Genomic DNA, 25,190 nt, shown 5'->3' with positions numbered 1-25,190 from the left:
TAATGAAAATAACTTGTGGGATCACTCCTTCCTGTTAGGTGTCCCAGATGGGTTTGTATTTTCCCAAAGTAGTGGCAGGTTTGGTTTTGGGTCACTGGGGTTGTGAATGAGTCCTGTAGAGGAGGTGGAGCAACCCCAGTTTTGATAAACAAGGAGAGGGTTTTGCTTTAACATGCAAGTTCAGGAGGATCCAGCCATTATTGAGCAACTTCTATAATTCATCTGAAAGTAAAAACACTGTAAATATAGTTGTATATTAGTAGGATAAAGCTGCTGAGCTTTATGATGAAACTGGGGATCACCAGTATTGAGTTTGTTGACTCGGTGAGTCTTAACTTCCAGTGGTTTGAATACCTTGTAAATCTGCTTCAGGTCTTCTCTGCTGAGTCATAGAATCATAGAATGGTTTGGGCTGGAAGGGACCTTAAAGATCATCCAGTTCCAACCCCCCTGCCATGGGCAGGAACACCCTCCACTAGACCAGGTTGCTCAAAGCGTCATCCATGGTTAAACATTGTTCAAAAGTCACTTAAATATAGTTGTGTGTTTGGTTTTTTTTCCTTCTTCTACAGGTTCTGAATGAGAAAAAGCTCCAGGAAGTTGACAGTTTATGGAAAGAATTTGAAACTCCCGAAAAAGCAAACAAAATGTAAGCAGCTTTATGTGGGGATGGTAGCCTGGCTTTTAGAAGGACATGACTGCCTGTAGAGTTATGCACATCTTTTTCAGTATTGTAAAACCTAAAAGCTGTGAACAATGATAACGTGAAGTTAGATACTTGGAGAAATTTAAATTGGAATATCAAAGTGAAAAAATAACTTTTTTCCTTGTAGTGTAATTAAGCTGCAGAAGTCATTACCATGTGCCACTGAAGCAAAAAATTGAACAATATTTTAAGGAGATCTGGGTGCTTTGACAAGAACATCCAAGTTTGTAATGCTAGAACTGGCTGAAATGACAGCTCTTTGTGCTCACAGGAAATTCTTAAAAAAAGTTTAATCCAGCAGAAATTAATAGTGTGTGAATCACTGTGAATTGAGGGTTAGTGGTTTTTGTTACCCTTGCCATCGTGTGAGCAGCACTGCGTAGCTGCACAGGGATTTCAGTGTCCACTGACCAAGCTGGCCTTTCTAGCAAATTGTCCTAAAGCTGGGGACAACGGTGGCATGCTTCCAAGTCTGTCTAGGGTGTTTTTATTGGAAGATTTCTAACCAGCTTTGGTTATAATGGGTACCTCTGAACAAGCTATGCCGTGTGATTTGTATTTATCCTGCTCTGTAACAATATTTAGAGGAGAGGATGGAATATTGCACATCTGTTTGTAGTGTTAATCTTGTTTTGGAAACATCATCTTGGCCCATTGCTAGACAGGATGTGGCTCTTAATGGATATCTACTCTGATCAATGTAATTCCTCTCCTGCCTTTCTAAAAAGGCATCAATATAAGCCTGGAGCTTCTGTTGGGCTGTACAACTGCATAACTCAAGCATTCAGCTTTATCTGTGACCTTGTTTCCTTTGCAGATACTTGACTCGCAAAGAGCAGTGTTTAATCAGAGCTGGATTAGTCAAATGTCTGTCCCTGACAAGGAATTTACTGGATTGAGATAGCTTTTTAACTGTAACTCTAGATATCAACACCACAGACTATGCGAGGGGGCGAGGGAAGTTGTACCTAAGGATCTGACACAGTGTGGTTAAATACTGTCTGGATGGTTTTTGGCTCTGGTCGGCAGTTAGGGCATGGAAGAATTTTCTGTTTGTTTTAAGCTCAGCTCAGAACTCTCATTCCGACATCTAATTACTAGAGAGAATTTAAGGTTTCATGGATAATGAATCAGTTAAGTTTTAAAGTCTTTGAGGATGCATTTGGTTGAGAGGGGTGTTAAATGTGGGCTGTGCAGGCTATGCATTCCACAGAGGCAGGAGGTTCCCTTTTGAAGATGAGTGGGAAGATGCTATCAGTCAATCGGCAATGACACCTAGTTAATCAGGGTGCAGTGTTGAGATTTAGATAGATGATGTCTGTCTTTAAATATCAACTACGAAGCGAAAAGGGGGCTTAGGTTTTCTGATTGTTGGTCATAGAAATACTCAAGGAAAATTCCTTCTGTTTTTTTTAAATAAAGTTTATGGCATCCAGCTGAAAAGTTCTATGAGGCTCAAACTTAACCAGCAGGTTTAGTGCTCTTCCTTCTCTTTGAGGATCTGGATATTGATCTCTGCTCTCTTGCAGTCTTAGGGAGAAGAGGGAAGCTCTTAATAACAGAGGCAGAAAAAAAGTAAAATTATTCTAGCATCTGGTTCATGTACATTCATTTACACACGTGTATTTTTCTTCTGTAGAGTAAAGCTGAAACACTTCGAAAAATTTCAGGACACAACAGAAGCACTTGCTGGTAAGTGAGTTAACACCATTCTTAAAGGAAAAAAAATCCCTGTCATGCACTAGTTCACTCATTAGTCACATCTCTGCCTGCTCTGTTTCTTTGCTTAGTTTCTAAATTACAAAATTTTCAAAGTCAACTGCTTTTGTTGTTTTATGAGGTCATCCACTCAGTCTACAGTGCATAGAGATGTAGTGAAGTCTATTTTTTTCCTACCATGCTCATTTCCCAAGCAGCTAACTAGTGAGCACTATGTAGAAGGTTTTGTCTGAGAAACATAGCCTGTTGTCAATGATGGAATCTTGTTGAAGCTGAATATAGCTGATTTGAGTCAACACTTCGTCACTACCACTGAGACAACAGACAGATATCAGAGTACATATATTATTACAACTGCCCTTGTTTTATGGATGCATATTATGCCTCTGGTTTTTCAGCGTAAAAATGCCTGTGTTCCACTTTAAATTCAGGAGTTTAAACAAAATGGAAGGCCTTATATTCAATAATTGTTACTAATTCAACATTTAAATGCATGATGCTGTAGACTAATTTGAACAGAAATGATAAAAATTCTAGCTAATCATTTAGAAATGGTGTGACTATTGCTGCTGAATGTGCTGTATGGTATCAGCAGATGGATGTTCCATGCCACACTTACGACTAAAGAATGGATCTTCATGTTCTGATGTGGTAGGGATAGCTTATAAAGGAAGCTAAGGAAACAATGTAAGAATGGAGACACTACCATCATACACGAGATGCAAGTGAAGCTACTGAGATTGGAGCTGCTGTATGTTCTTCTCCCTGGCATATTTTTTTGGGTTATGTTGCATTTGCATAGATTTGTATTCTGATCATGTATAATTAATAAAAAAAATTAAAAAAAAAAACACAAAAAAAACCAAAATAAAAAACCTGAAACAACAACAAACTTTTACTATTGTGCCTCAGGTTTATTTATCTGTGAAATGGGGGAGATTATTCAAACTACCTAGGTCATGTTTATTTTGAAAGGAAAATGGTGTATGTGGCTGTTTTAAGTGGGTTAGAAGCTATTGGCCAGCTTGAAAGGAAGAAACTTACCTACATTGTAGAAAGGTTGAGAGGAAACACAGCACAACACTTAGATTTTTACCTTTACATTTCATTAAGATTCTGGACATCAAAAGTCACTGGCTTCTGCTCTGTTTACTATGATGAAGATGCTATATCAATCACAGAAGTTCAATAGAGCACAGAATTGACCCGCAAAGAAGAGTTGTGGAAGTGCTTGTGTAAAATATATTGTGTGGGATTGTAAAGCTTTTGCAGATCTATTAATACTTGAGAATGAAGAATGTCCTTTTAAAATTCTTCAGGCTACATGCTATATTAAAAGGGTCTGTGTCTGACTATCCAGTCAGCGTGTTTGTCATCATTCTTTGTTGGGCTTTAGATAGTACAGTATAATCAGGAGAGGACGCAAATAAGCCATTACTCAATTTAGGCTATCATTGTTGCTGACTAAGGGACCTATAAAATGGTTGGTTAGTTAAATGATACACAGAATGTTCCCTTATAACCTTTCCCTCAGAAGTGTTAAGCATATATCTAAAGCATATGGCATACTGTTTGTAGAGATCCTTAAACAAAATTGACAGAAATAGAACTGAAACCACATGGAGAAAGGAGAGGCAACTGGGAGGAGGGGTTTTGATTGAGGGCTCCAAAGGAGCAAGTATATAATTTTCTTCTGTTTTGATTTTAGCCACTGCATGGTGAGTAGTATTGCAGCTCATACTAGAGCTGCTGTAGACAGTTGTTAAAATAAAAATAGCAAGTTAGGAATACTATTTTTACAGGTTTTAGGAGGGGAAAGAAACTGCATCTTTGGTCTTTTCATTTTATACAGCATCCACAGCTCTTGTAGAAGGCAAGCTCAGCAAGAACTTGAAGAAAATTCTCAAGAAGATAGTGGCAAAAGATGCCCATGAACAGTTGGCTGTAGCAGATGCCAAACTTGGAGGTGTCATAAAGGTGATAACTGATTTTGCCATTCTTCCTTTTGTCTCATGATATTGAAATCTTGTAGTCAGGTTCCAGAGATGTTACAATTAGCAGCAATGGAATGTGTTGCCAGAGCTGTGTTTGCAGTGTGGAAGATCTGTAATCCTTGTGATCAAATGTGTACTACATGTATACTGGGAAGTGAATTATATGGTTAAAGTGCACTGAGGTCCTGAGATTTGCTTGATTTCTCTCTTAAAATTGGTTAGAAACCCAGCAGATTAAAAAAATAATTTCCTTAATGATCCCATCCAAAAAAAAGAGATGGGAGGAATCAAACCCAAAAACAGCCAGGCAGACATGCTTAATTCCTCACTAACAAATGTGGCAATAGTGGGGTGATGGTTTATTGTCTTGTTGGGAGTACACATTGTTCTGCCTTCCGCAGTCTGCAAGCAGTTGTGCACATGCTTCAGTCCTTGCCTACCAGAGGAAGGAAGTACAGTAGAGGCAGACTGGTTTCTTCAATGTCTCCTAGGTGTCAAATACCAGGTTCCCACCTTGTGTCTGATTGCTGCCAGTTCCAGTGTTTTTTGTTCTGACCACCTCCTCATTCTGTTTTGGGAGACTGGTGTAGGCTGCAAAATGAGGAGGATTTAGTGTTAAAGTGAGTAATACCAAGAACTCTGAACTAATTATTCCATTCTGTTCTCTGAAAAAGCCCTAAAGCCCCCAGCCCTCTGCCTCTGATTTTTTTTCTGTTACCAAATTGTTTCTAGTTCTAGTGTCTACATAGCAGACAGAGCATTAATTATAAATATCCTCTTCAAACTGGAATTGTTACTGTGTGGGGAACTGGGGGTGTCGTTACCTTGAGCATCAAAGATGATTGAAACTGTTGCATGATCACAGGGTTGCAGTGGGAAAACCAGGTATAATGAAATAAGGTTACTGGAAGAAGGGCTTTAGAGGAATGTGATTGTCGTGGCTGACTTGGACCATTGATTTCCATCCTGCAGGACAAGCTGAATTTGAGTTGTATACACAGCCCAATGGTTACTGAGCTGATGAGAGGCATTCGCTCACAGATTGAAGGGCTTATTACAGGCCTCCCTTCTCGAGAGATGGCAGCTATGTGTCTGGGTCTGGCACACAGGTGAGTTCCTAGAACAGCTTTTTCATCCTATATGTGCCCCACTCCCGTGTCCTTAGCTGTCCTGCGTTGCTTGAAGCATCTCCGAGTATGTGACATGGTCTCATACTCCGTAAGTCAAGACACATTCGTATCTGAAATCTCATTTTAAAGAGTAAAGGCTTTTGGGTTTGTACGTGTTTAGGGAAAGGCTTAATCTTCACCCAGAGTTGAAGTTTATAGCTTTCCTTTGCATGCTGTGTACTTCAGGATTTGGTTTGAAATGTCTCTGTGGCCATCCAGTGGGTCATGTAAAACTCCATTGTCACTGAGAGACAAGGTGAAGATCGTTATTTGCTTATTTATGCCAGAATAAATACACATATAATACATAATGTAAATATTAAAGACAGAGTTGTCTTCCCCCTATGCTATCACTGCCTTTTACATTTAGTGGAGCAGTAGTTAACCACAAAGTTTTTGGGTCAGCATGGGGTCAAGCATTCATTCAATGTGTAAGTTTTAAGCCATATTCTGACATGAGCTTTTCCATTAGCCATTGACAAGTTAGAGAACTGCTTTGCTTTAGCTAATTCCTTAAAAACAGATGTGTGTTTGCTGTTACAATGTATAGAAAATGGGCATTAATATTGAAAAAGGACTTTGAAGATGTAAGTCCTCATTTCTATCAAGTGTCTTTAACTGTAGTATGCTGACAAATTCTGAACATACGTTAAACCCAGATGGTAATAGGCTCTCTCAGACAGTGAGAATCTGTTCCAGGAAGCTTCTTCTGTTGCTTCATGTTAGTGTTGCTGATATTTCTGCTGGGTAGGTACTGTTTTGTGGATTGCCTCCAGCCGCTGCAGAACTGGAAGTGCTGTTGACAAATACTTTTTGTGGGGAACCATGCAGAAAGAAACCCAACAGCCAATTTCCTGCCACAGCACTCATATTCAGTCTGCTGCATATGGTGCAGATAGCCTTCACTTTCCCTTTCATCCTGGTCACAGGACATGTGTGTGTACATGTGTCGGAGCTGTTGTGAAACTTGTGTCAGTGTAGCTTCTGCCTACAACTGAGAGCAGTCAGTGACATAAAACTGATCTGGTACGAATGAATGTATGGACAGCTATATTAATGTAAAATAGGAGAACGTGGGACATGCTCTGCAGTGGGATGTCAGGATGCTGATGAAACTGTATTTCTGTCTCCTCAGCCTTTCCCGATACAAGCTGAAATTCAGCCCAGACAAAGTAGATACCATGATTATCCAGGCAATTTGTAAGTATGTTTAGAGCTTAAATTATTAATGGATTCGGCTTAGGATAGCTGACTTCTTTACATTGGTTACAGAAAAGTATTGCTATTGCTTTCCTCCTAGCACATTTCAGTAAATTGGGTGTTGGTGTTCAGCTAGGCATAAGGTGTGTTTTCTTTAGGGGGTTTTCCACAAGCAGGACCATTTTTAGGGTGATACAGTAAACTAGTGTCCACTTTTCCTTAGTACAGAGATCAGCTGAAGTACAGGCAGTGTTAGTTCAATCTTCTGAGGACTCCACTTCCCAACTTGCCTCCCTTCTGAGTAGTGTTGGGACAATGGGCCCCACAGAACAGGATTTTGTGGCCCTTCATTTTGGTGGTATCACCAACTAACCCGATCTCATAGAGGGCAATGTAGAAATTGATTCTTGTGTTAGGCATCTAAAACCCACTGCAGTGTATAACGCTGCGTTTAATCTTCTTGGTTTCTTAATGGAAAACATACTGCAATTGTAAACATAGCTAAGAAAGCCCATTCCTCATTTTTCCTTGCTCTGAAGCAGTCACGAGGGATCCTGTTCGGAATATTAATTCCCAGACTGTTGTCAATGATGAAACATAGTTAAGCTGAAATTAATGATTTAATTCAGTTCCTTCGTCACTACCACTGAGACAACAGATGGGAATGTTGGCGTTGCGTTAGAGGAAAATATTTTAGCCTCAGGGCTCTGTAGCAATATATGCTGTGGGTGTTATACTTTTATGTTGTAAATCTGGTTATTGGTCATATCTGGTAAATGGTGAGCCTGTTGGATTTGTGACGAGTATATTTCTATCATAGAGGCAACTAAAGGGCTAAGTTTTGCATCAATTTTGTGTGTAGCACTTTAGCTTACTGAGAGGAAGAATAACTGGCTGCTGCTCCCTTTCCTGAGGAATGTGCTTTACAGCTGATAAAGGAGTCTGTCCAAGACAGTCTCAGTAATGAAACCTTCAGGCCACACTCATGGGAATTCTAATATTTCTATAAGATTGTCCTGGGATTATGCAGTTCTCTGAAGAGTTAAGACTTCTAGTGTACTGCAGTTAATGTTCCATTCCAGTCTTTGTGGGATAAAATACTTCAGGTTATCTCCCTTTACACTGTGTAAATTTGTTGATTTGAGAATTTTCCATTTTTAGATTACCTTTTTAGAAAAAAAGTCCATTCTTCTTTCTCGTAGCACTTCTTGATGACTTGGACAAAGAACTAAATAACTACATCATGCGCTGTAGGGAATGGTATGGTTGGCACTTCCCTGAACTGGGCAAAATCATCACAGATAACCTAACATATTGTAAATGTGTGCAGAAAGTTGGTGAGTAATAAGAAGGCATCATCCTGGAGAATGTTGCATGTTAGTATGCAGTGTATTAGTGGCACCAGTTTGCAGACCAGCCACTCACTCATCCGGCCAGTCGTGACCCTGTGCACAATTCCTGCCTTCAGCTAGATTGTAAATAGGGCCAGTAGAAAAGTAGCATATGCTTACATCTGTATGTTGATGGGATTTACCATTTTGAAGCTTAAGGGAAAGCTAATACTGTATCACCAGTCAGTTCTTCATGGACCACCAGCGTATCTTAAGTCACCATTAGTCAACAGACCAGTTTGGAAATTAGCTGACAAAAACTGATGTAAAGAGAATTGCTGCATGTTTGTGGGTATTCTTGGAGACTACAACTGCTATAATTATTAGTAAGAGCAGAACGAATGACCACTGTAATATTTTGGGTGCTTGTTTTGCCTCTTAGGCATGTGCTTTGTATCGGTAATGATTTTTTTTTTTTAAATAATGAACTTTGCAGTCCAGGGAGAGACTTGCAGTTTTAAGGGAGCTTTTTTCCCAATTTTAGGAAGAATTACATAGGTTTGACTAGTGGTAAATGACTGCTTACTTCCTGTAATTCTTTGTAATCTTGTGACTGAAAATCTTGTAGCAGGCAGCTACTGAAAAGGTGAAGTATGCAGTGTTACAGAATAAGGGCTTTTTTTCTAGTTTCAAGTTTAGTATTTCCAGCTATTCTCAGCTAGTATTGACATATATTTTGAGAGTTTGGAACAGGATGATGGCAGTCTTGTTTCACTGTTGTTATTTTGTCCTTTTCTCTTCATCTATTTCTGTGCTTTTTTTTACTAGTTTATCTCACCCCCAGCACAAACATGTTTTCATCTGTCCCCTATAGGAGACAGAAGCAATTTTGCCTCCTCTGATGTTTCTGACATCCTGCCAGAGGAGATCGAAGAGGAAGTGAAGGCTGCCGCTGAGATTTCCATGGGGACAGAAGTATCAGAAGAAGATATAAACAATATAATTCATCTCTGTGATCAGGTATGTACATGTAGATGAATAGCAATAGGAACTCCACTTTAGTCCGCCTTATCAGAGCTTCTTCTCCCAAGGAGAGGCTTTACCAGGGCGTTGCTAATGCTTGTGATGGCAGTGATGACTCCTATGTTGTTGCTCTCCTGAGGTACAGACATGAGGGTGCATAGTCACTACCTCATCTGAGCCATCTCAGACTGTTGATGTCTTCACAAAGTCTTCTGAAAGTGGCAAGTCTTACTTTTGGTTGAAATTTTGGCATCATTGTGCTTTTAAGTCCTTGAGAGAATGCTACTGTATAGCCTCTTTTTTCTCCTGTTACTTTTGAAACTAGGTGATAAACCCTGGGTTAAAAGTGGATCGTGGAGGCCCCAGAAGAGTTAGTAGACCTATCCTGCTTTCATTTAGATTGTATGTGAACTCCCTCTGACTTTAATGGTGCCAGTTGGATTCCTTTGTGATTTTACCAGGGAGTGGCAGGGTTAGGAGTAGTGAGTTCCTGTTCTTGGTCTAGACTGGGCTGCTTCTTTATGTGCATTCTAATTGTGTGTATTTGTATGGAACAAGTAATGAGCATTTGCCCCATTTATAGAGAATGATGGAAAAGATTTATGTGAAAACTGAATGTTCCCGGGTTTTGTCCTAAGGAAAATGTACTTACTAAGTATTTTTGTTCTGCTTCGCTGTATTTGGCATGTTGTCAGCTCCTTTATCAGAAGCTTTGCTGAGAAAATAAGTTGCATAAGGGAATGAGATCTAATATATTTTCTGGATGCAGCTCTGCTCTGGGAATATGCCCTATATAAAACTTTCTGTAACTCTGGCTCGTGGTTGTCTGTGCATTTTGCATTTTGCTAGTTGTCTTTGTTGGAATTCTCAGCACTTCCTCATTTCAATATATATAGCTCTTAATATTTGTTGGTCAGCTGATGCTGATTCCTGTAACCAAACTCTGTCTGTGCCAGGTGATTGAAATCTCTGAGTATCGGACACAGCTGTATGACTACCTGAAGAACAGAATGATGGCCATTGCTCCTAATCTCACGGTCATGGTGGGCGAACTGGTTGGAGCAAGGCTCATTGCTCATGCAGGTGGGTTACACTGATCAGTGTAAATAAAGTTTAGATGATCTCATCAGAGGTTTTCTCTCAGGAGCTGGTCGGCTAAAAGCATTATGCAAGGCCCTGATGAACATCTTGTGGTAAAGACGGGGAAGGTGGCTCTTGAGGAATCCAAGAATACCAGCATGAGCTTGGTAGTAGTCTGTGATGATGAAGTTCTCAGTTGGCCTGAATTCTTTTTGGAATATGAGGACAACTTAAGTCACTACCTCTTCTGAAGACACCTACTGAGCCTCCTGCTGATAGTCCAGTCACTTCTGAGGTAAAATGCTGACTGGCATTAGGCTTTTGTAGTCAGACTGGCTCAAGGTAGCAGCATTATTTCAGTTATCTATGCTGCAGTTCTGTGATGACATGTTGCTGCTGCCAGACTTTGTCAGGAGTAGGCATTACTCCCGTGGAACACGTTTTATTGAGTCAGCCTTCTTTCCTGTTGCTGAAATCAAACCGAGACAGAGTTAGTTGAAGCCTGAAAGACTGAAATGGCTTACTTGTCCTTCAGGAAATGAACATGAAGCAGCTCTCATAGATGCCTCTGAGCTTCCTTCTTCTGAATAGTGTAGAAATCTAGCCTCCTGCTTCTCTAGCTGCTCCTTTGACAAATTACTATTGCTGTATCACCTCCTTCTAGGTTCCCTCTTGAATCTGGCAAAACACCCAGCTTCAACAGTTCAGTTACTGGGTGCTGAGAAAGCACTCTTCAGAGCACTGAAGACTAAACGGGACACACCTAAATTTGGCCTTATCTATCATGCTTCCCTAGTGGGACAAACGAATACCAAAAACAAAGGAAAGGTGAGTTGCAGAATTGTTTACCAGCTTGGCTTTTTCCAGAGCATGAACATCTGTCAGTGAGATGGCTTGAGCTTCACAGTGAGGCTTTCCATGGCTTGCTTTACTGTGTTGCTTCATGGTTATGTGGAAAGTGCCAGTGTACCACAAATCTTTGGATATCATTCATTCGTGTTCAGAAGGAGATGGAGTTGTCTATTCAACACATCTGAGTAATAACAGATGTATTCCTGATGAGTTATGATGTAATGCTGGCTTTGTTAAGGGGTATGTTACTACTTTCTTCTATGTGATAGTACATTAAGCTGTTACAGGCTTTAGTCTTGCTTGAAAATAGGACTCCAGTTGTTGTGCTAAAGCTAGTAACTTCTGTGGCTTGCTTTTAAAGAGCTTAGGCTTTTATGATGCAGGTGGATGAATACATTGAATTGTGGAGGAAACTATCCAGCTGGAAATTAAACCTCCAGCTAACCTGATCTCTAAAGATTGGGGTAGACGAGGATATATGTAACTAACTTGCTGTCTCACATGTTCCCCTCTATTTATCAAGAAAATAAGACATTACATTAACAGTATTTCAGTGTTAGAAGAATGACGTACTAATTGGTTTTTGAGCTAAACGCTGCTAGTAAATGGCTACTTTGTTCTTCTGTTTGTGGGTATGGTTTCCAGATTGGAGTGAATCATTGCCTTATGCTAAGTCTTAGCATTTAATAATTCTTTTTGGCTTTTCCAGATTTCTCGAATGCTGGCAGCTAAGACTGCCTTGACTATTCGTTATGATGCCCTTGGAGAGGATACCAGTGCTGAAATGGGAGCTGAGAACAGACTAAAAGTAGAGACAAGACTGAGGCTTTTGGAAGAGAGAGGGGTAAGTCTAGCAGAGGTCTGCCTGAAGCTGTCATTCTTGTTTGTGGTATAATTTTCTGATGCACTGCTTTATGAGTCTTTTTCCTTCACTCAGTTGTGTGATCTGGTGTCATTCTTACTCTGTAGTTTCTCCCAACCTTGGCTGGAGCAGTAGGCTTTGTAAGCTGACTGCATCCATTTGTATGTCAGTTTTTCTTGTTTACATGCCAGTCTTCATTTACATTATACTGAAAAATGTTGATTCTGAACAAGGTGAATAAGATCACACCTTTACATTCTACTACACCTCTGTATTAATTGCAAAGATATGCTTATTACTTCATAGCTTCTTTCTCTTCACCTTAGAAGAAAGCGCATTTGGGTTTTCTCCCCCTCTCACATTTTCCACCATGGTTCCCCAAAATCTGAACGTGGTGATGCTTAGTCTTAAGGAGCTTTCTCTGTAGCCAAAGCAAGATGTTGTCCTGCAAATTGCTGTATTGCCCTCCCATCACCTAATGCATGTTGTGCCTCTCTGTACCTGCTTTTCCATCTGTTGCCATCAGCACAGCATGTTGGGACAACGTAGTGTTCACTTTCCTCTTTTAGGTGGCGTGCGTGCTGCATGTGATCTTGTAAATTATGACTAGGTTCAACCTTCCAGGCTAAAAGATACTAATGCTGTAGTACTGGCATTGCTAGAACAAAAAAGAAAAATGTGGAAAAACCTGCCTGCTCCTCCTTGAGCATTTCATGGGAGGTGATACTTCCCATCAAAACAATGAAAGAGACATGTTAATACCAGAACACAAACTGGTCACCTGACAAGTACAAATTTAATTCAAATCCAGTTTGGGGCCTATATTGTGGTTTTAAGGCTGGCTTTATGCCAGGCATAGTCTGATACCTGCCCTGACATGCAGTCATCCTTGCAAAAGCAAGAAAGCGTGCACAAATTTGAGCAGGTCTTGGGAATTTAGAGATATGATTTTGTATGTGATGTGGCTGTGGTATCTTTGATGCAGTACTAGTGCCCTTTAATTGAACTGAGCCCTTGAAGAGCAATATTAGAAAGGCACATGCCTTTCTCACCTCAGTTACCTCTCTCACTCTTCTGCTCCCAGGTGTGAGACTCCTACAGGTACAGAAGAGCCTGACCAATAATATATGTCTGTCTTTCCTTTAATTCCTTTCAAGAGCTGTAGAACTTGTGTTGTAAATTGTTTTCATTATGAGTAATTTGTTTTTCACTTCTGATTTTTTTTTTTTTTTTGTAGATGAGAAGAATAAGTGGCACTGGAAAAGCCTTGGCCAGGGCAGACAAGTATCAAAACAAGAGGTGAATAGTTTTGCCTTTCGGCTTGGCTGAGTATAAATAACTCTCCATATTTTTATTTCTGAGAAGCTTTTTCATTGTGGGCTGAGTTGACTTAAGATCCAGAAAACATTTTCTGTGCTCTGAAACACTGATGACAAGTCCAATTGCTAATGGGAATTTCCATTTTTCCCCATTTTACAGTTGTGGTAAAGCCAGTGAACTGGAGAAACAGTCCTAATTTTCTAGTAGTAAATTACTGACATCATCGGTATATTTAGATGCTATCAGCATCAGCCCAAAAAGCTGTATGTTTTGGGGAGTTAATATGTAGCAAGTTATTTAATTATTTTTTAAAAATTATTTAATGCAAGTATGAATAAATTAAATTTGAGAAAATCAGGGTCTGAATGAATTTCTTTGACATGGAAGCTGTCCTAGAGACCTCCTTAGTCTTTATTCTTAGAAGAGAGAAAAGCTTGTTTTAAGCAAAGCTTCATCTCCTTGTTTAGGTCCCGTATGTGATAAGTAATACGTATCTTAAGCAATAGATAGGGTCTGTACTCTGGACACTGTTAGAGAAGTTTCTGATGCTCAAAGAGACACTGCAAGTTGCAGCTGGGATAGCTGAACATCTAAGGATTAGAACAGGTTATTATTAGTCTGAGCTGTGATATCTGGGTTTTTCACTTAATTTGATTGCAGGCTTCTTGTTTAGCTTGGCCTGCTTATTTTGCTGAACCTTCAGTGTAGAGAGGGCAAGTGCTCAACAACACCAAGGCTGGATGCTAGTTCTGTGAGGAGAAAATAGCACTTGCACCCATCTGCAGTCTCCAAGCATCTTTCTCAAGCCTAGCTGTAACTTTCATTTCCATATGCTAGGCATTTCAAAGTGTAGTGATGGCTGTGATTTCTGGAGCAGCTTTTGAAAAGACAGTATCAGTAAATGAAGCATCAGGGCATGTAAGGAGGCAGTAGCTTAGGGAGGAGGGTGTTGAGGAGACAAAATGTGTGCAGGTTTTTGACCTCTTGAAATTAGGAGTCATGAATTCCTGCCAGGACATGTTTCCACTGTTAGACATGCCCTGCAAATGTGTCTAGGCTTGGGGGAGAGACTAAAGATAATTCCTGGCTGTTTGGTTTAGTCTGGCTGCCTAAAAGGGAAACTGACTCAGTCCCTGTCAAATTGTCCTTGTAGTACAAAAATGGCAGTATTGCTGCATTATGGAGACTGAAGGGCTAAACTAGTGTTTTAAGGAGATTAGCAAGAATCTTAGTCTTGTATGGAAGATTGCATCCTGTATGAATTAGCTACATTGAAGTAATGTTTCAGAAGTTGTGAGGTAGTTTTTAGAGATGAGGTTCAAGTGAAGCGTTTTGGTATGCTTTTCAAAAAATATGTCAGTGCATTATGGCATGTTTATTTGCTGATTTTTTTTTTTAATTAGTAATATTTTGACAATTACAAGAAGCCAATGAGCTCTTGTCTGGGTTTAACTGAAGTAGAGTCCACTGTTTGCAAAAAGCGGCGTTAGGTATTTATTTGCACAAATCAGGTCCTGTAAGTCTGTGATACAAGTGATAGAGAAGAGCCATAGCGTTACTCTGCTTTGTGAGTTGTGCCCTGTGAACATAATGGTGGAGAGGCAGTGCAGACAAAGCAACAGTAAAGCGACTTCTAATCCTGTATGTATATTACCCTTAGGGTATGCTTACATGGATCTACCAAATTGTAGGGAGCTAAGTGCTTGTGACCATACACAGCTATGATAAAAGCCTTTCAGTGGGAGAGAGATCAATCTAATGGTTAATTTAAGTGTTCTGCAGAGCCTTGAACAGATATAAACCAGAACAAAACTCCTACTTAACTGGTGTCTTCAGATCACACAGTTGTGTTTCGTGGGGTATCTCCTGTAGTCATGATTACTGATGAGCCATACATGTACTTGAGAAAGGGCCTCACTACCTGTAGATGCTTTGTTAGCTGAGCAAGATTGATTTGCAGATATTCTCAGGAGGTTGCATTGGAAAGTTTATGTTCAACTGCAGGATCTTACCTAGGGGCTAGCCCTTCTTTTTGTTACTTAAGCTGGCTTTTTTTCTTCATTACAGCGAAATAAAAGTATTTGACCCATCTGGTGACTCTACACTTCCTGCTGTTTCAAAGAAACGCAAGATTCAGGAGGTGGAAGAACAAGACACAGAGGTTGCTGTGAAAGCAAAGAAGTTTAAAGCAGAGATGAAAGGTTAGTTGCTTCATGGTATGTCATGGTGTGCATCGTGCAGTGGGGCTTAACATTTACAGCCAGCCAGAATACCTGGTTATTCTCCTTGGATATGACAGTGTATTAAAAAAATCCTTTATGGACTGATAGCAGACTGCAGTCAATTTACTTTAAATATCTGCTTTTAAACAGTTGTGGGCATGTAAGAACATTTAAAACCAAAAAACTAATTCTTGCAGAATGTCTTGCTCAGCAGGTTCATATTTAGTGGGCCTCGGTGTCTTGAAGACGAAAAAGCTCTTCTTCATAAAACCAGAACTTGCCTGATTTTCCTTTAAAGAGTACTGTTTTATTCTGTGTAGAAATGTTTCTTGATGTGTTTCAACATATAAACATCGAACATGAGAATTTGAGGTGACATTACACTTCGAAATTTCAGTCTAAATTTACGTAATATACAAACAATTGTGATTCTTTGCAGAGCTAAAACTGAACTATGGCCACAGTTGTTCTTTCCTTCTCTGATAAGAAGAAAGATTGTGAAGAAAGATTTCTGGACTGCAACTTCAAAATAATCTCATTTTATATTATGGTTCACTTTAAGAAACATTCACTTTCCTCTTTTCTCCAGTGTGCACTTCAGCACCTCTAAATGGCTGACCTAATACTTGCTATGATACACTGCGGTGTGTAACTTGGGAGGGGGCAGGGGGGAAAGGAAAAGGAAGATGACTCTAAGTCACTTCTGTGAGACCCTGAGCCTTATCTGGGCATGAGGTACTCCCAAGTTTTGTCCGCTACCCATGCCTGCAGCAGGTGAGGGCTGTCAGAACCTCCCCTTTCTGCCATTCTCTGTGCTGCTGCGTTCTAGAGTATCAAAGTTATGCTGGTTCTGTACCTCTTCATGCTCGGCTGACACTCAGGTGTGATCTTTCCAGACACCGGTTGGGTCATGGTGTCTGTGTACGTGGATGGTGCAACTTGTAGGGACATGAACTTCGCTGAGAATTAGTTGCACTGGAGGGAGAATCCTTTGTGCTATAAAGCTGAGATCTGTGCCCCAGCTTGTTCTTTTGTACTTATCATAATGAGACAAGGACACATGAGTACTTTGGAGACTTGAACTTTGCCCGCTTGCTTTTTGGAGAATGTGGGTGTTCTCACAGCTACTGCTTTTGATAATCTTCTGAACTAACGTCCTTTACTATAGTCTCAGGGTTGTTCCCTTGGGCTTCCCTTGCATTATCAAAGCAAGTGTTGACATCTCACAGATGTGAGCTTCTCACAGGTGAGATATTACATTCATTTCCAGCCTGGTCTCTTATAGTATGAGGATATTTCTGTTCATAGGTGTATTATTCAATGGTTCATGCTTTTGTACACAAATCTGTTTGTGTTGTTTATTTTGCTTTGTTGAGCATTGATACCCCTGGTTTAGGGGCCAGATGGGACTTTGCAGGTGTCCTTAAGCTACCAAGAATTATTGGAGCAGTAGACAGTGTTCAGAATACTTGTGGACTACTGGAATATGTGCTGGTTTTTTGTTTTGGGTGGGTTTTTTTGGTTGGTTTTTTTTTTTTTTTCAAGTTCCCAAAACCTGAAGTGGAAGATTTAGGTGTGTTTCTTTTCTTATTGAAAAGTTAGGGCATCATTCGGATGTGTGGTTCATAGCTCCCCTTTTTTCACAGTTCTTCAAATCAACTGGGTCATTTTATTTGGATAGTTGGGCATTAGAACTGACTGTGCCAGTTGTTTCAGACTATGGAGGAAGTGTTTTCAGAGCGTTTGTCTCCTATCACCTGTATGCAGTACTAATCCCTTCAGTCTGTTCTCTTGTACCCTTTAAAATAGCACTGCCCCTATGTTTGCAAATTCTTGTGTTTGACCACCCACCAAAGCACATGGATTTCCCTGACACAGGCTAGACAGACCGTGAGCTTGCTCTTTTCCAGTGTAGTTGGTATGACTGCATAGCCTGATAGAGGGGTGGTGGTCTGAGAAGTTTGGCAAGCTCCACAATAGACAGGAGAGCGCAGAGGAGGTCCCAGTAGTAAGATATGTTGCATGTCCACTTGAATATGCATGAGCCTTTTTAATTTCTGCTGTTCTTGGCTCTATTCTTTTTGATGCAGTGCTCTATTAAGCATTTCCCTGGTCAGAGATTGCACATGCAGACATAGTATTGTGAAAGAAGTCTCTGTCCCCTCCTTCCCTATGCTATTAGTGCAGCTGTGTGATACATGGGAGTGGTGGAAAAGCAGTCCAGGAAAAAAAGGAATTCTTCAGCCAGATCAATTTTGATCCAGTTTGTAATACAAGAGGAAGGTAAGGGACAGGAATAAACCGTGAAGCTGCCACTGAAAAGTGATTTGTCAAACTATTGCTTTAATATTTGCTGTAAAGGGGGATAGTATTTTGAATTGTGGTAGCCTCAAATGTAAAGGTTCCTGCAAGATGAGATGTGTGGCATTTTCTTTCTCCCTATTTGGGGTACATGTATGGCAGGATAGGAACTGTCAAGGGGGCTGGGGGTGAGCCATGACTTCAAACCACTTTCACCTTTTACACCTATAAAGAAACCAAGTGGAAGGATAGTGCCCCAAATGAGTTATAATCCACTTAAGGAGATGTCTGTTAAAACCTGTTTTAATGGTGCAGGAAGGGAAACAGGACAGGTATTTTTGTGACTACAGTCTTTGAAGCTGAATGGGGCTAGACAGAATGCATACCAGCAACGGGGCTAGCCAGCACCCCAAGTGAAGCACTCAGCTTGCATTTAAGCATCATGATGTAGTAGCAACTAGTTACTTGGAAAAGTCTCTTGAAAAGAGAAATATAATCTTAAATTAACAGAGTGAACCCTGCAAGACACAAAGCCTTAGATGACAGCAACATCATGACATGGTGTCTTTATTGATAGACACTGTGACTTGATTCTGTACATGCAGAGCATCATGTGGAGGAGGGAAGGTACATCAGACTGGTGTGTAAAAGCTTAGAGAAAACTGGCAGAAAATGGGTGAATAGAACTACTGCTGGTTATCCCCAGCACTGCACAGGGCCATCAATCAAACTGCTCTTCCGGGTGCTGCTTTCTGCGCCTCGGTGCCTGATGGTAAGAGCTATTGGCTTTCTTGTCAGCTGCTGTGTATCACAAAGAAACCCTGTGGGACTTGAGTGACTTAAAAGTGTTGCACCCAGAGGGGGAAACAAACAGCACGCCTGGAGCCTTTATCCTCATTCTGCCTAGGTACAAATGTGTGAAGTCTTGCAATGAGCTTTGCTAGAAAGCAGCAACTGAGATCTTCAGGAAGATGTGTGCTGCTAGCTGTGAGAAGTGACAGTGCCTATGACTGCGCAGAGCATCATCTGCGGTTGTAAATTGTGACAGGTTCCACTGCCTGGTGTGTCAGACTTGGTGACATGTAGGGTAATAAGCAGAAGTTATTTTTCCAAGGTTACCACCCAACATTTTGCTTGAAAATGCAGAGTTTACCAATCCAACTGAGTGCAAATGTGTTGCATGGCAAAATGTGATGTGTATGCTCCTGTACTGTATGGCTTTAGTGTAGTTTATGCTTATTTTTCATCTACTTTTTATTTCCCTATGTCATACATAAAGAAATGAGGATACTTACTTTTACATGTGTTTTGAATCCCTTATGCTTGCACACTCTTCACTGTGAATGATGTGTGTGGCAGAATCCACTTACATTTATATTTACCAGTGCCTTTATCTGGAATCCATTGCTGTTTTGCTTCTGGCATTTTTTAATGCATGTGTTAGCTGGCTGTATTTTCCTGTAGACATGTCTAGAAATTTTTTACCCGGAAGCCAATTTTTTTGTCTGAAGCTTATGTTAGAGGAAAAGATTGAAGTGTGTTTTTGGCTCATACAATCCTCCTCCTGCCTTGAGGAACTAAACTTGTGACAAAGTACAATCAAGATGTTAGGAGGTTGTGTGTTTTTTTTGGTTTTGGTGTGGGTTTTTTTTTTTTTTTTTAATAATTGCGCTGGTTTTGTTTCTGTTTTGTAAGTGGTGAGTGTGCTTGAAAATGAAATTAATTTGGTTTTTGGGGGAGTACAGTGAGAAAAATTACTACTTGAGTCACAAGTAGCTCATTACTAGAGTCACTCCAGTAGCAAGTATACACACCACAAACACTGCTGGTTTCAGCACCTTAGTTTTGTAACTACTGAAGGACAGTGGGTGCTAAGTCATCAAATTACTCATGAGTGCTACATACTGAGAAACTTGGTGTCCAGCACTGACTCAGTTGTGCAAATAAATCTAACTTGGGTGTGCTCCAGTAACAGCCTGCTACTGCATAGGCTGTCAGCTTGGTAATGATTTCTGCTTGTTTTTTTTACCTAGAGATTCCTAAGACTGTAGTATGTATTCTAGAAAATGTGTGGTAAATCATAGTGCCTTTGGTGCTGTGATTAGATAGGCCAGCTGTTGACGAATAGTTCTGAAAAATAGATGTAAGAGAGCATTAGCATTAGTAAATCTTTCCTTGGGATAACATTCCTCTTAGCTTACATAAATAATTCAATTATTGTCTTCCAGGACAGGAAGGAGTTTCTACTTTTGCATTAAATGCTTTGTTTGCTCAGTATTAAGAGATCTTTGTGTTTGCCAGTCTAAACAGTTAAGAAAACTGGTCTGCTTCTTAGCAAATTTCTGACATCAAGATAGGAAAATTGCTTGCAAATGAGCTACTGCTGGCTGAACGCGTTTCTGATGTCGGTTTTAGAGTCCTTCCACTGCTCTTGTGATGCTGGTGAAAATATTTGTCAAACTGTGGACAATCTGTTTTCAGAAAGAGTACTAGAAGATAAGTTGGCAGACAAATGAAAACATGCAAGCTTGTTTTAAACTTTGGGAGCAGAACATAGGAGTGGTATTTGTACCCAGAGATGTGAATAGTGCTGTCTGAACATTGTAACTTGCGTCTTAGGAAGTTGTCTATTTTGATTATAGCCGGGAGTAGTCATGCAGGTAAGGGCAAAGTGGAGAGAAAATAGGTGTAGAGAGATCTAAAGAAGGGCCAGTGTGCTATTCAGTATTTTGCATTCTTGCAATAATCATTGCATACTCTTGCATCTCACAAAGCTGGTTTTGGGGTTTGTTTTTTTGCCTTTTACATTTTTAATAACTGACAACCTGCTTTTCCTTTTTCTTCTGCGGTACAGGAGAGGCAACTTTAGAAGATGGTGAGCCTGTCAAAAAGAAAAAGAAGAAAAAGGATAAGGAAAAGCAAGCTGAAGAAGAGGAAGTACTGAATGAGGAACCCCCCACCAGCCCCGCGGTTGAGGTGAGGCAGACTTGCACAGCTACCTGATCCCTTATGGGAATGGATTCTCTCCAAAACATATTGGGGGGGAGGGGGGGGAAGGTGCTGGGTATTCTTATCTGTATAGCTGATGGTATGCAAGGATAGTTTTACTCCAGTAACTTTATTTCATTATATCCATCACTGTGATGTCCAAGAAGATTGGCATTACAAAATAAGGTCTGGGAAATTTGTGACTGTAATGCCTCTGTGTTCCAGGAGTGTTTCTCCTCCTTTCCTCTGCTCACCCCCAGCTTTAGTCTTCTCTCTTTCTACATCGTTTCTAGTGGGGAAGGTGTCCCTTGCTGCTGATCCACTGGCATCTGTCTAGTGTTTTGGACCTGTAGGGACCACAGGCTGTACCTGCTGCATTGATGAAGCATCATTTGATGTCACCCAGCAACAGTAGAGTGGATGAGACCAAACCAAACTAGTTGCTCAGTTTTGAAATCCTGCTCTTAACATGAGACTTCATTTTCTCCCCTCTGAGGGCAGCTACACTGCCTGAAGCAGTCTGACAGCAGTGCTGAGCTGCCAGCAGTGTGGCAGACAGCACAGCTTCCCTTGCCCACTGGCCCCACTGTGCTGTAAACATCGAGTACATCAGCAGTAGAGGAAGGGGCCATCTCTTGAGTTGTGCTTTGCTGAGTATAGCAGCTGTGATGCTTTGAGTGTGAGCTTGGTTCCCTAGCTACACGTGTTGCTTTGCTTCTCCATTATGGTTTGTTCATAGCAACATTTGTCTGTTTGCAGAATACAGAGAAGAAGAAAAAGAAAAAGAAGAAAATGAAAGATGAGAATGAAGACTGAGGAGGAGCAGGGGGAAATGTTGCCCTTGGACAGCTGCTTCAGAGTAGCATTTCTTGATACAATTTCTTTAGCTTCTTGCTGAAAACTGTAACTTCCCTGTGTTGGAAGAGGGCAAGGAGATGGATTTGATGGCTGTTTTCTGCCCTGGAACAGGATACCCTGGTGTCTGTGCTACTTGGGAGGATTGCTGGTTTTTGGCAGTTTTGTTTGTTGAAAAGCTCACAGTAGATCCTCTTTTCATATGCAGCCTCCACGAATAAGGAATAAAAACATTTTTATGGAGTTTTTATGCCTCTGTCTTTTCACTTGTTTGCTGGTTTTCTGACCATCATCAGGACTATTTCTAAGATTTATTGTTTTAAATGAATGATCAGCAAAAAAAAAATTCAAAATGTGTAGATGTTCTGTTGTAGTTTATTCTCTAAATAATTCAAAGGTTGTAATATTCTTAAGTTCTCCATAAAATTGATACAAATATCTCTGCATAATATCAAAGATGCGTTGCACAGCTGAGGTGTGTTATTGAGTCTGCACTGTAGTTCTCCTGAGAAACCCTTTTTAATCATCTTTAAAACGTTTTGGTTTTGCTGCACTGACTGACAAGATTTAGACGTGCGTTTTGAACTAACATGAGTTAGCTTCCAAATTGCTTCTGTGGTGATTGTGGCAACTTTGTTCACTTGATTTAAAAAAAAAAAAAGCCCAGAGCAAAATTACTTCTTCAGATGTCTGATAATGAAGCTGAGAAGACAAATGTTTTTTATTAGTAGCAGAAATCAACGATTTACCAATTCTGCTATTCTCTGTAGGGGATATAGATGCACTGAAGTAGTATCATAAGATCAAGACACTAAAGATCTTGAAGATTTAGGGTGGAAAAGGAAACAATTTGACTATGTTTATCACTCAGTTTGTTAATTAATATGAAAAAGTTTTTTTTTCTTGGTATAGTGGTAGACTATTACCTAAACAAAACAAGTAACTCTGCAGCCAGTGTAGCTGGTGCTTTTCTGTGGAATACAGCTTATTGACTAGCTCTTGGTATTTAACTGCCTGTGGCTTACTTAGTGTAAGTGGATATACCAAACCTGTAACAAAATTGGTAATGTATTTATTAATGCAGTTCTACCAGTATCAAGAACATGAACTACTTTTTATTTTTTCCTCAGTAATGTTGCAGGGAGTTTAACTGCTATAATTGAGAGGCTGGTCAAGGAGTATCCTGAAACAGCATATTGAGACCATGCTACCATATTGCAACCATCTCTTCTTCTAGGTGTTATGTATGGATCCCTCTGTTGCACTGTCTGGGATTGCCTGGGAATTCTGAGACCTTTCCAGTTCATCTGCTTTTTGCTAGACAAGTAAGATTAATTTAAGCTGAAATGTGTGAGCGGGTGGCAAAGATATTAAAAATTATTCATAATGAGATGTAGGACTTGGCTATTAATGCCTTTAGTTTTTTTTATTGTAAATGCATTTTCAAACAGAAATCCTTACAGATATGAGAGTTCAGTTTCCTCAAAAGTATTAGATAAATTATGTATGTGCTGCTCAGAAACTGTCCTATATAATTTTCCCTAATCGGAGAATTTGTATGAACATCAGTTGCTTAGTAAGTCTAATCAGTGGGATCGAAATGGAGAGAAGTTATTTTTGCATGGCCACATTTTCCCCTTTTTGTTTATTCTTTTTATATAAGGGGATGAGATTCACCTCTTTTCTTACGCAGCACATTTTAGTGGTTTATGATGGCAAGCCAATGTCCAATACGGGCCAGCTTCCATCTCCCAAGGCAGCTTGTTGGAGCTGTCGTGAAGCAGCATGTCTTTGCCTCTCCTCCTGCTCTGGCATTGGGAGTGTTGATTTCAATACCAAATTTACTACAGCTTCTACTTTGTTCCCTTTCAAAATTTCTGAAATGCTGTAGGATTTTTGTTGTTGCTGAATGAAACTCCTTTGAAGAAAAAAAAGCAGTGAGTTCAATGTGTGTGACCCAGAAATACTGGGTGGGGAAAAGGAAGCAAGTTTTAAGCTTTTCAGTCCTGGATAGATTGTGCATTTATCAGCCACCACCTCTTTTAATCAGGTGAGGAAATAAGCACTCTGGGTTCTGGTTTGAACTGTTAAACTCCTCATTGTTGAAACAATGAGCTGCATATCCCAAAGGGCTGCTGCTGCAACACTGATACGTATATTCAAATCAAGTGCTAAATATGATCACTGAAAATAAACAGTGGTGATAGACTGCAGTCATTGTGAGCCAGGGTCACTGCATTTCAAGTTGCTTATCAGTTCAAGCAGATAAGACTGGTTTGCTCATGCGTGGTTTTCTACAAAGGTCTAAGCATTTGTGTACAATCGTGCAATAATAAAACTTAGAGGTATGGTTGGGAAGTACTATAACCCCTTTGCACAGAGAGATGGTTGTTCTTGCCCAAGAAGTAGGACAGGCCCTTAACTGGGACTTGAGCCTTTTGATCTTTTACGGTAGAAGTTTAAATCCTGAAGCTTTTAAGAAATAATTGTGCAACAGGGCATTTATGTAGAGCCTGTACTATCAGTCACTAATCTTTGTGAGGGAGTTGATCCATCCAAAATTCATCTTTTATTTTGTCTGTTAATAAAGCAAAAACAGAGAAACAAAACCCCAAAACTAATGTTGGATTAAGGATAGATGCATTGAGTTCCTTGAATACAGAAAGAACAACTAGCCTGGCTGACAGTGGCACTTCAACCAGAACAATGAGATCTGTGGAACAGAAGAAATTGTTTAATGTGGTCCTTAGAGCATTTGATCAGTATGGGTTACTCTTAAAACAAAGGTAATGGTGCAAAATTGCTGATGAACTAGGGCGAAGTCTAGAAGAGGGTGAATGAAGGTGTTTCAAAGGTGTGGTTAACAGCTTGAAAGCATCTTCCACAGGTTATCTGGGCACTTAAAACACTCTGTCCCATGTCTTGCCATCCTGGGATATAGCAGGGGCTGTGCTCACTCTGCTTTTGAAAATCTGGTCCCATGTTGTTTGAGAGCTGGAGGGGCAGCCTTCCTTCACAGCCCAAGTTAATTCTTAATCAGCAGCTGAAAGTCCACTTGACCAGGCAGTTACAGACCCAGCAAGGCAAAGGCCATCCTGGGGAAGAGGTTACATGCAGCCTCCACCATGCTGCGAGGGACACAAACCACCACCAAGCCTTCTGAGACATGGTCATCTAGTGACAGTGAGGCTCTTCTGTCCCTGCTGGTGACAATTCTTCATGTCCTCTCTGAGAGGGAGGGACTGACTGGCTTCTGGGCTGAGGTCCTGGGGGTTTCCTACCTGCTTCTCTCCCTGTTGTTCATACTGACCCCAAAGGAAAGCTGTGTTGGCTTTGGGCTTTCAGCTGCAGAATCCAAGTGACAGAGTGCCTGACAAGGTAAGGGTCTTTCTCTTTTTTTTTTTTGGGGGGGGGGGATTTTGGGGTTTTTTTTGTTTTTTGTTTTGGGTTTTTTGATGTGGTGTTTCCTGCTATTTTTCCTTTCTTTGGAATTGGGGAGTTGTGCACTGTGCCTCCTTCCCTACTCTTCAGCTCTGCAGGGCGGGCATCAGCAAGGAGCTGCTTGCTG

The 25,190-nt window shown here is 40.4% G+C and overlaps 1 protein-coding gene across 1 annotated transcript; it reads left to right on the top strand.

The window, feature by feature from the left end:
- The first annotated feature begins 285 nt into the window (after nucleotides 1-285).
- On the top strand, nucleotides 286-21,859 carry NOP58 (NOP58 ribonucleoprotein). The gene is made up of 15 exons (XM_010078005.1): nucleotides 286-324; nucleotides 540-649; nucleotides 2,346-2,398; nucleotides 4,278-4,402; nucleotides 5,392-5,528; nucleotides 6,724-6,788; nucleotides 7,991-8,125; nucleotides 8,994-9,139; nucleotides 10,099-10,225; nucleotides 10,887-11,050; nucleotides 11,784-11,918; nucleotides 13,174-13,235; nucleotides 15,324-15,457; nucleotides 20,634-20,755; nucleotides 21,527-21,859. The coding sequence occupies exons 1-15, from the start codon at nucleotides 286-288 to the stop codon at nucleotides 21,581-21,583; spliced, it is 1,611 nt and encodes a 536-aa protein (XP_010076307.1). The 3' UTR covers nucleotides 21,584-21,859.
- The last annotated feature ends 3,331 nt before the right edge of the window (nucleotides 21,860-25,190 follow it).

This window comes from Pterocles gutturalis, unplaced genomic scaffold (genome assembly GCF_000699245.1).
Source record: "Pterocles gutturalis isolate BGI_N339 unplaced genomic scaffold, ASM69924v1 scaffold24668, whole genome shotgun sequence".
Taxonomy (NCBI): domain Eukaryota; kingdom Metazoa; phylum Chordata; class Aves; order Pterocliformes; family Pteroclidae; genus Pterocles; species Pterocles gutturalis.
This window is presented reverse-complemented; position numbering and strand designations above follow the sequence as displayed.